This window comes from Cibotium barometz, chromosome 42 (assembly GCF_041138505.1).
Source record: "Cibotium barometz isolate CiBa-2024 chromosome 42, ASM4113850v1, whole genome shotgun sequence".
Taxonomy (NCBI): Eukaryota; Viridiplantae; Streptophyta; class Polypodiopsida; order Cyatheales; family Cibotiaceae; genus Cibotium; species Cibotium barometz.
The window spans coordinates 5,688,293-5,699,530 of record NC_141087.1 but is presented as its reverse complement, the minus strand read 5'-3'; the positions used below and the strand labels follow the sequence as shown (position 1 = coordinate 5,699,530).

General features: G+C 44.0%; 1 protein-coding gene across 2 annotated transcripts; it reads right to left on the bottom strand.

Moving 5' to 3' along the window:
- Window positions 1-8,134: 8,134 nt before the first annotated feature.
- On the bottom strand, window positions 8,135-10,719 carry LOC147614106 (pentatricopeptide repeat-containing protein At2g33680-like). Of its 2 annotated transcripts, none has more exons than XM_086780639.1 (2): window positions 8,415-10,714; window positions 8,135-8,333 (listed from the first exon to the last, which is right to left on the bottom strand). In XM_086780639.1, exon 1 carries the CDS (start codon window positions 10,619-10,621, stop codon window positions 8,606-8,608), a length of 2,016 nt encoding a protein of 671 aa, XP_086636765.1. In that variant the 5' UTR covers window positions 10,622-10,714; the 3' UTR covers window positions 8,135-8,333; window positions 8,415-8,605. The 2 variants fall into 2 exon arrangements, with proteins under 2 accessions (XP_086636765.1, XP_086636766.1); XM_086780640.1 differs by lacking the exon at window positions 8,135-8,333 and having other exon boundaries at window positions 9,112-9,214; window positions 9,388-10,719.
- Window positions 10,720-11,238: the final 519 nt, after the last annotated feature.

Here is an 11,238-nt window from a genome sequence, read left to right as displayed (position 1 = left end):
AGGCTTCTCCCTCTCATTAGCTTCTTCTTCACCCACCATTTCTAAGAGAGAACCACTACGAGAAGGCTATCTACTTCTAGCCTCCATTTAGGCAAAGGAAGCTCTACCTTCACCCAAGGAAACATTTCGGTGTGACAATGGAGTGAGGATGCGACAGACGAGCTAGGGCACCTATATGGGAAGTTGCTTTGTAACTGTACAATAAAGTACCAAACGACGCATGATTTGGCAAAGCTCTTGACTTAAATAGGGCGTTTGAACTTTCTGGCCACTATAGGGAGATGCAAATAATTCTTGATAAGCTCAAATTTTAGCCAGTGTTTACTTGTGTTTGATCTTTTAGTGATGATGCAATCTGTCATGGTGGTGGGGTTGTATGTGGTACTCCACATAGGTTTAAGGTTGATTCCCCATGGCATGGTCTGTATCATGTTCCCCATGGTATGGTCTGTAGTATCATGTTGCCCATGGGTCCAACATGGCTTCTTTGTAGACAAGAAATCATTCAAGAGTGTGGTGGTCTACCATGAAAGCACGATTCACATCCCTTTGTATTTGTGCACGCAAACCATTTGAAAGTATAGTTCGAGTACCACCATTATATTTGTTTACGTTGACCATGATAATTGTATGTGTATCAATGTATTTATATATACTTTAATTGTGACTCAAAATTTTGTAGTCTCTAGTCCTTAGTGATGTTCATACCATTCGTGAAACCTGGTTGTTCTTACAACTATTCTCCTTAATTGTGTTCCACTCCATCTCTATCGAAGTTGGAATTTAAGAGATCCACAACCACGAGCTCTCCACCTTAATTTGCACATGTTATGATGGAGTTTACTTGTGTGATATGGCTCTCCTCACATGTCTCCGGAGGGTGGTTCTCCTCTTTGGTGTGAGGCATTGATTTAAGGACTTGCCTCACATTTTGCTTTAATACTAAAGATCATTCCCATGTGAGTCCTTATGGTACAATACCTTTTTGGGTTATAGGTTCTTCTATTTCTACATTGGGCTTCTTACCCTTCCTAGAGCAAGCGTATTTTACCTCCTTTACCCTAGGACTAAGAGGTTCTTCTATTTCTACATTGGGCTTCTTACCCTTCCTAGAGCAAGCGTATTTTACCTCCTTTACCCTAGGACTAAGAGGTTTATGTTGTAACTTACCATTTTTAGGCATGTGTTCTTGTGGTGCTCGCTCATAAGGGTACTGGCATTGGTTTGTCCTTTTACTTTAGATGATGGAGTTCTTCTTGTAAATCTTTATCGGTCACCTTTAAAAAACAAAGTTACCTATTTAGGAAACCAGACATTAGTGATTAGGTAACCAGATATAGTAATAAATTCCTTGAACTTATAGCACTAACTTTAGCAACCATCTATGTTTCCCATTGTTATAGTAACAATCCTCTCTGGTGGATCTTTGAGAATTATTTTGGGTTATTAGAAACCAGAGTAACATGTTCCCTTCATAGTATCCATGTGCTTCCAATAGTGTCCTGGATACCATCCACCATCTTTGAGCTTGCGATCCTCTAAGTGGTTGATGGAATTCCTTAAGCTTTAGTTTGTCACCTTAAGAATCCAAAGAAATGTGTTACCACCATATTAGCCTTGAGCTACTAGTAAGATTTTGGGCACCCAACACTGCTTAGTGGTGCATCTCATTGGTAGTTTGCAGTAGTTTTATGGTAAATTTCGTTACAATTCTACAAGGTTGTCATGGAAGGGATTCCATTAATAGAAGCCCTCAGTAGAAGTTGTAATTATGGCGAGGTCTTTTGGGCAACAAAGGTTTATGATGAGGGTTCTCAAGGTGGATGATCTAGATGTGGTGCAAGAGTTTGATGAGGATTGATACATGATTTTGATAGGATATGATCTTGAGCTAGTCCGGTTGTCATCATTGATGAAGATTTAGAGTTGTTTTGATTAGTATGTATGGTAGTTGAGTATTGATGCTCTGTCAATTCTTCACTAAATTGTAGACCATGTTGATAAGTAGTCTTAATCCACTCTTGTCCAAGCACGGTTGTTTCTTGAATGTCACTGCCATCAATCATAAAAAACCAACACTTTCCTCTATTATGACCAAGGTATATTATATGTTCAAAAGATCCAATGCATATCACTTTATCTTCTTAGTAAAAAGAGACTAATGGTTAACAAAATAGCTAACATGGGTGAATCCAATATTCTAGATTTTCTTTAACATTAGTTCTTTTTAGGCTCATGGTGTGTAAAAATTTACCCACTTACCCTACAATTAGAACTGGGGAGTCCAATTATACCTTTGGGAAAGTGTAGCATGCAATAGGTTGATCGTGCAACTTTCTAGCAATCATACCTTTGGTAAAGTGTAACATGCAATAAGTTGATCGTGCAACTTTTTGCGCTCACGGTGTATAATAATTTACCCACTTACCCTACCATTAGGAGTTGGGAAGTCCAATCATACCTTTGGTAAAGTGTAGCATACAATAGGTCGAGCATCATAACGCGTAAAAAAGCCTTCTCTATACCCATGAGTTTATGTAATTCCACTTTACCTTGAGAGAAGAGAAGAGAAGAGAGAAGATAGAGTCGACACAAAATATTGGGTGCAAGTAGGAGTATTTGCCTGTATTTCTTTGGAGAACTTTGTACAATGAGTATGAAAGATGACTAAGGACTACCAACGCAAGGATAAAATAGACCGAACGCAGGCTGAACCATATGCTGTCCAAGCTCCCTTGATTTGCTCTTTAATGACCACTATGCAAACCCAAAATTGAGGATTGCAGAGATGTTGGCTGAATGCTTAAGAAGCTCTTTCTAGAGGCCTTGGGGCTGTAGCACAATAAAGTGTTGATTTGCTGAATGTATGCACAAGGCCCAAGGCTCTAGGCACACATCACTGCTCTTGACTGCTTGTAGACTGATTTATGGAGGATGATTTATGCAATGAATGATGGATTTATGCTGCTGGTTGGTTCTCTCTCCTACTGTGTCGCACTGTTTTGTGGACAAGAAATGGCAGATTTTCTTGCATTAAAGCTGCACATATTGTCCAGCCTGCCCTTTTATGCTGGCCGTATGGAGTGTAGGGTGAGATCCAAAGATTCTGGCAATGAGGGCCGTTTTGGAGTCTTTCTCGATTTCGGCGTAGAGGACCGCGAGCTCGGTTTCGGAAAAAACAATGGTTCGCCCGGCCGAGGGAGATTGATTAGCCATGCTAATCGAAGAAAAAGGCCGACTTGAACCCGGATGACGAGCAATCCGAACCAGGGGGAAGAGGCAGGCTCAGTGAACCATTTTGGAAACCAAGGTCATGATCTTTCACACTTCGAGACAGATTATGAAAGATACAATGATCACATATAGAGGTAGTCAGGTGGAGGTGACAGAATCATATGTATACTTGGGTATTACCTTCACTAGTAATGGGAGCCGTTTCTCCATGAGCATCACAGAACAAGCTCACCCGAGGTTATGCTGCCATTGCATTGATGGAGCGACGGTGTCATTAGGCTCACTTCCAGGAGCCTCGCACCAAAGCATGGCTATTTGAGACCTTAGTCACCCCGGTGATGATGTATGTAGCACCAGTATGGGCCCCCGACCTCTCCACATATGATTGGCGTCGGATGGAGAGAACGCAGATCCTCATGATCTCCAAGATGACTTGCAACAAACCATCAGTACCACGTGAGATCATCAGAGCAGAGCTTGCGGTGTCTGGCCGTCTGTTGTGGATAGAATGCACTAGACACATGCAACTTGGTCCCAAAGTTGTCGAATAATGCTCTCCAAAAATTTGAAGTAAACTTGGGATCCCTGTCTGATGTTATTGTCCTTGTTGGTAGTCCACCCATGGCATGCAATGGCAAATGAATAGGTGAGCGATGTCTTTGGTAATGGCCGTTTGCTTGCACGGGGTTAACATGCAAAACTTATTGAATTGGTCCACAATGGTCATGCACTTTGTGTTCCGAGATCCAAATGTAGCGAGAAGAGGTCCAACAAAGTCCATATTGATGTCTTGAAAAGAACCCTCGGGAACTAGCAAAGGTTGAAGCAACCCTACCTGTTTTGTATGAACAACCTTCGCTTTCTAGCATATTTGGCATGCTTGGACAGGTTGATAGACATCATGTCTCATCTTAGGCCAATAGAATGATCACTCTAGCTTCTTCAATGTACAAAACAGGTAGGGTTGAAGCAACCCTACCTGTTTTGTATGAACAACCTTCGCTTTCTAGCATATTTGGCATGCTTGGACAGGTTGATAGACATCATGTCTCATCTTAGGCCAATAGAATGAGTGATCACTCTAGCTTCTTCAATGTACGGTTGATACCTCGATGACCTCCAACGAGAGAGCCATGGGAATCATGAAGAAGTGCCTGACGCTTTTCCCTTGAGTATGCATAGCCAATTCTTCTAAAATAACCAGCCATCATGGATGGTGTAGTGACCTTGTTCTGACTACAGGGCCAATCTATACTACTCCAAAGAATCCTTGTATTGTGCCTTCATATTGTCAAGATCTTTTCCCTATATTTCAACCACAGTGGACTCCTACAAATGGAGTCTTGGACATTTATCCTAGTCGTGGGATGCTAGTCAGCTACCTCTACATAGCCATATATATAGCCGGGCATACCCTCACTGTTTTTCATTGCTTAGCATTGTTTGCTGGAGTCCCTCACATACGAGACCTTCTTCCCCTCTTGCTCGGGACTTGTATTCTTGGTTGGTGATATTGAGAGCAGGTCTATACCTGTGTTTCCTCTCCATCTCTCTCTCTCTCTCTCTCTCTCTCTCTCTCCTATGTTTCCACTTTCCATCTTCCGCTATGCATTCTATCACTTTTATACTTGGGGAAGCCTTGCTTTTTGTCAAAAAGTGATGCTTTTGCTTTGCTTTTTCCTTTTACTTTGCTTTTGGTCTTTTTAATAGTAAAATATTACTCAACTTTAGTCAAAAGTTCTTGTTTTGCTTTTCTAGCTTCAGGCCCTTGCTTTTTGGCCCTGGAGCTGCTTTTTGAAAAAGCAGCTTTTAGCTTTTTGGTCCGGCTCAATCTCCTCTTTCCAATGGTGCCCTTGGCTCGCGGTCAACCCTGTTTGACGTTTTGCTTTTTCTTGCTTTTTGACCAAGAATGGTGCTTTTTCCTAATCAAATCTTATGGACCTTGTCCCCATGTCTTCTTCCACCTGTCTGGTGTATGGGCATGGTTTTCATCATGTGAAATAGAGCTAGGAGGACCAAATAGTTATAGACTGAACGGATCTGCTGCCCCGTCAGCTACAACAACAACAGTGCCGCCAGTGCCGCTTGCAGTCAGCAACGCCTCTAGTGTCCACCTCCAGCAAAAACCTGGAAAGCAGCCCCTATATTCATCTCCCCGTTTAAGAGCACCACTACCATCTTTGGATTCATCCTGGTGTTCACTATTTCCATGAGCTTTTTGAGGTTTTACTTCAGCTTGGGCATTGAGTTTATCACTTAACATCCTCTAGATTTGGGATTTGATTTGGATACTGGATATTGGTAATAGCCTAGTGAGAGATTCTTGTGGGTCATCCTCGTGGTGTGCTCGGCATTAGAGATCTTGTGCAGGGAGACATGTGCATAGTCAATACAGAAGGTGGAGCATAAGGTCACCTACCACACACTGAGCCAAGCTATGAGATTGTTAGGAGGCCGTTGGAGGTGATGATGTACATAGACTGCCTCAGGCAAGGAGGCCTGACATCACTTCCTACATGGGGACCAAATCTCTCCCAATGTATGAAGTTTCTCTCCAAGCATGACACTAATCTTTGCACATGAAAAGTGGTGGAGCACCGAGCTCACCGTCCCCCTCACCCTTGACAGCATCAGAGAGGCCCTCCACTTGCCTTGAGCCATTGAACCCTATTAGAAGATCTTGACAGTGCAGATCAAGAATGTAATTTGTAGTCCACACCACCAAGGATGGAGTGGAGTGGGACAACATATCTAGGCCTAGACTCATTATCGCTACCAGAGCCCTCAATTTCATGACACAATTGAGCTAGACATATAGAAATAACCGATGCAAACTCTCCCTCCTTACTATAGTCAAGCAAGCACATATGGTCAACTAGGCTGACCACTTCCAGCATGAGCTTCAGAGGGCATCTGTACCAACTTGGCTTGCAAGTTTGGAGTGGGCATGCTCCTTACAAAGATTTTCTAATGTGCACCAGCATGCTAAGAGTGGGCTAGGAGTGGCTCCCTCTTCCTTACAAATGCCAGAGTGTCCCCACCCTTGGGTGTGATCTCCCTTCAACCACCACATCAGGACACACCTATCAACTCCCCTCGTCCCACCAAGAAGCCCCACATTCATGAGCACATCAGGAGGAAGCACTGGAAAACACTCTACTAGAGAAAGGAACCCCTCCTTCCCCCACACACATTCCTGCACACACACCACCCCTGCAGGAACAGATTCTAATGGCCAAAAAGCCAGCTGGAGGCCCACAAGAACCCATGCCAGGTGTGGCTCCCATAAGGCCCGTCCCCATTACTGAGAGCACTGCAGTAGGAGAAGAGGGCACACACCACTTTTTAGGCACAAGCTGATTTTTCAACCCAGGTGCCAGAGCCAAAAACACCATGAATACCCTCTGTTGGATCCATGATGGGAATTTCAGCTCCCAGAGAATCTTCACATCCGCCATGTAAAACTCGTAAGGAGCCATGCTAGATGTCCCTGTTGGCCTCAGGTCTTTGATTTGCCATCTAAAACTCACGTGTCTTTAATGTAGAAGCTACTAGGCAATGTCACCAATTATATGGATTACTAGGTGGAGCAGACCAAGGCAACTGAACAGGATCTCCTCCTCTTCCAAGCCTTCTAGAGACACAGAAGGCGGCAGTCTCTCTTAACAACCAGCTACAGGTGCATGCCCTTGAAGCCTCAACACAGATTGCCTGTCTCCGCCTAGAGAGAGAGAGAGATGCGCAACAACATGAGCTAGAAGGAGCCCAGGCCTAGACCAACTGGAGCTCACTCGCATGTAGGAGGCACTGGCCCATGCAAAGCACTTGGCCAAACACAGTAACTGGCCATCATGGAAACTCTGCACAACAAACTCCCCTGGCTGCGATAAAGAAAGCTCCATCCACAACCTTGAGGAGAAGCATGTAGTAGCCAAGGTTTCCTCTGAAGATGAACAGGTCACTCCTGCCAATGAGCATAAGGTGGATTTGCTCATGGAGGCCGCCACAAACCTCCTCAGCCTCTCTGTTCACCTCCAGCCGCTCATGAACCTCTTGGAGATCCACCACAGTTCCCTGCTTCTCAGACAACATTTTCATCAACGAGGAGGTGGGTTCTGTCATGTTTTCCCTGATCCTCACCAAGGTGCCACATCCTCACAGGCTTATCTCACCATGCTCTTCTTCTAGGGTAGTATCTCCCTCACTGAATCCACCACCATCTTCATACTTTTGTGGTACCACCACCCCCCCTCATTGAACTTTTGAAGCATGGTGCAGAACTCTCACTAAAATTTACGCAAGTTCATCAAGCTTAACATCTATAAAGGCCTCTTCCCTTTCCTTGCCCCGTTAATTCTCATCCGCAAAGCCATTGAATTGATGAGGGGGGCTGGCTAGCACTCTCTCTCGATGACCTACTTGGTGGTAGAATCCAGTACCATTTATCTTCCCATAGGCATCCTTGTACTATACCACAAAGTCTGGAAGAAACTCTATTTGATACAGGATCACCACAGATGCATCTCTTTGACACAGACCATGTTGCCTACCCTATTTCCTATACTTGTTTGGGAAAAGGCTAATGTAAGCTCTTGACAAAAAAAACTAGTTAATGTTGATTTAGAGATCTTCATTGATACTCTCCGGGTACACATCACAAACCCTTATCCTTTACTGTAAGTTTCAAGAAATGGTTGGTGTGTCAGGCCAATTCATGCATGAAAACCCACCAGACAATATAGGTGATGTGTATGCTTTAGACCTTGCCCAAGTCTCAAAAAAAAACTTGTGGGTACTATCCTTCCCATCTCGACTAGGCCACCATACCTCATGCATTACATCCCTGTCTCTAAAATAATGGTACTACTCATCAACCACACACTAACCATGGCCCATCCTCAAAAAAGGTTCCAACATAGGGTCAACTTTCTTGATTTAAATCAATATAGAGATACAAATTCCATATATGTTCCCACACAAAAACAAATCCATCCATAATCCTCCATGGAGCAATGGTCCATGTCTTAACTGGCAATCGACCAAATATGGCTCTGAACAAATACCTAAAAAGTGTGAAGGTTGATATTGAAGCTTCCAACCTGCAAGAGATGCAGATAACATCAGGCAGATGGAAAAGACATTCACTCCTTGATTTGATGATTCAAATATCCATGAAATACCTTTCAATTTGCAGTAGAATTGGAGACAATGCCATTGCTGTATCATGACTGATGATCTTTAACTTGCAGGTTATGTCCTTAATTCACGCAAAGGCACAAAGCTGTGTGCCAGAGTCAACCTGAAACTGATGATAAGACTGAAAATCCCACCTGCGTCTGGAGTTTGATATGCCTTCAAACCCTTGAACTGATTATTCAGACTCTTGTACTGATGGGCACTTTTCCTTCATTCTGTTCATGGTAATTGTGGCATCATCTGCCCTGCCTGCTGCTGCATAAATGTTTGATAGCATTACGTAAGGCTTTGCATTCTCTGGATCCAGTCTAAATATGCAGTTCGCAGCATGTTCTCCTCGTTCCACATCTACAAGGGTTCTGCAAGCACTAAGCAATGTCATCCATGTCACTACAGTGGGTTCATATGGCATGTCATGGATCATGTTCTTTGCCTCTTCCAGCCTCCCTACCCTTCCATATAAGTCAATCATACAGTGATAGTGATCCACAACTGGTTTGATGCCATAAACTTGTGTCATTGAAACAAAAAAGTGATGACCTTCGAGCACAAGGCCAGAATGATTACATGCTGAAAGAATGCTAAGAAAGGTGACCCCATCTGGTCTTAAATGTTCTCCCTTCATGGTGGTAAAGAGCTGAAGTGCCTCTTCCCCATGCCCGTTATGAGCATAAGCTGCAATCATAGAAGCCCATGCACAAACATTTCGCTCCGACATCTTGTCAAAGAGTCCTCGTGCTTCATCTAGATTCCCACACTTGCCATACATATGAATAAGGGCAGTCTGTACCACAATGTCAGAATCAAACCCACTATCAATGATAGAATGATGGATTTTCTTGCCACCAACTAAGGCTGACATGCTAGCACATGCAGAAAGGACGCTAACAAAAGTGACGTTATTGGGTTCAATGCCACTCAAATGCATTTTATCAAAATGTTCTAGTCCAAGCTTACCTAATCCATGCTGAGCATATGCTGTAATCACAGCAGTCCAAGAAACTGCATCTCGTTCCTGCATTTTGTCAAACATTGTATGTGCATCCTTTACTCTACCACCTTTTGCATACATATTGATAAGAGTATTTCCCACCATGACATCCGACTCAAGCTCTGTTCCCATGATGCAAGCGTGTAGCAACCTTCCTCTCTCTTGTAAAATTGGAGTGGCACATGCAGAAAGTATATTCACATAGGTCACTCTGTTTGCTTCTATTCCTTCCAAATGCATTTGCTCAAATAGTTGAAGAGCATCCTCACTCTGCCCATATTGGACATATATGCCAATCATGGCCGTCCATGAGACAGTATCCCTCTTTGGCAACCTATTAAAAGTATGCCATGCATCCTCCACACTGTTGAGCTTGCCGTACATGTTGATAAGAGAATTTCCCACAGGGACATCTCCCTTGAGTCCACTGCCCACAATGCGAGAATGCATTTTCTTGGCTTGAACCATAGCTACCGCACTTGTAAATGCTGGGAGAAGGCTTGTGAGGGTCACCTGGTCTGGCAGGGTTCCATACTGCTGCATTTGATCGAACACTCTGAGAGCGTCATCACCTCGCCCATGCTGTGCATATGCAGTAATCATGGCCGTCCATGACAACATATTTCTTTCAGGCATATTATTGAATGCCTGCTGTGCATCTTCGAGGCTGCCACACTTTGCATACATGTGGACAAGGGCAGTACCTATGACAATGTCTCCTTCAAACCCATTCTTCATTATGCATGTATGTATGTGCATGCCCTGAGCTATGTCTGCCATGCCAGCACATGCAGAAAGAAGGCTTGCAACTATGAACTTGTCAGGCACAACGTCCTTAAGCTGCATTCGGCCAAATAGCTGCAGTGCAGTTTCACCTTGTCCATGCCTGACATATGCTGAAATGATGAACATCCATGAAAACTGATCATGCTGGGACATGAGGGCAAACACTGCATGTGCATCCTCTAAGGCTCCACAGGATCCGTACATTCGTACGAGACGATTGGCCAAGTAGGGATTCTGTTCTGACCCGTTTTCGACGATAGTCTGATGTACTCGCTTGCCATCGGAGAGATCGTTTGAGCTTCCACATCGTCGCAGCAAAGAAGCACAAGAACCACAGTCTGAGCTAAGGACACGAAACCCTAATTTGTGATAGTACTGGCTGGTGTTCACAACCTGGGGGTGTCCACATCGCATAATGCGCGTTGTCTCACTGCTGCTTGCGCATGGGCGAACGTAGGCAAAATAACATCACTACTATTTAGCACGTCGAAACGCATTAATTAATTCAAAAAAATATTTTCTAAGGGGTTTTCTGCACACGTTAAAGGTCCAAGAATAAGGCTTTTTCTTATCATGAGATGAGAAGATCTCTTAGTCGCGTTAGACCACCTTCCACCCCACCAGTCCCCCGCACCCCCCTCTACCGCATCCAACAACCCTCGCCCACGACCTCCCCCAAGCCATGTAGCAACTGTCAGCAGTCATCTCCTATCTGTACCATATTCTCAGTGAGGGCCTCTGTTGAGGGTGTGCCCGCCGCCCAGGAGCTCTCTCCATTTTTTCCATATTTTTCTTGGTCGTGGGGACTGTTGATGTTGGCTGACTACTGTGATGTTGGCCAGCTGGATCATGTTCTAACCGATTACTTATTATGTTGGCCGACTGATGATTTCCAGTCGTGGACCTTTCCTCAATATGTCGGTTGTTTTTGGGTTGGTCGACCAGCACTATAGGGTGGTATAAATACCACCCTTGCTCCCCCACTTCCGCTTGTATCAGATCTTCGTGTATATAGTAGAGTTTATATAGCT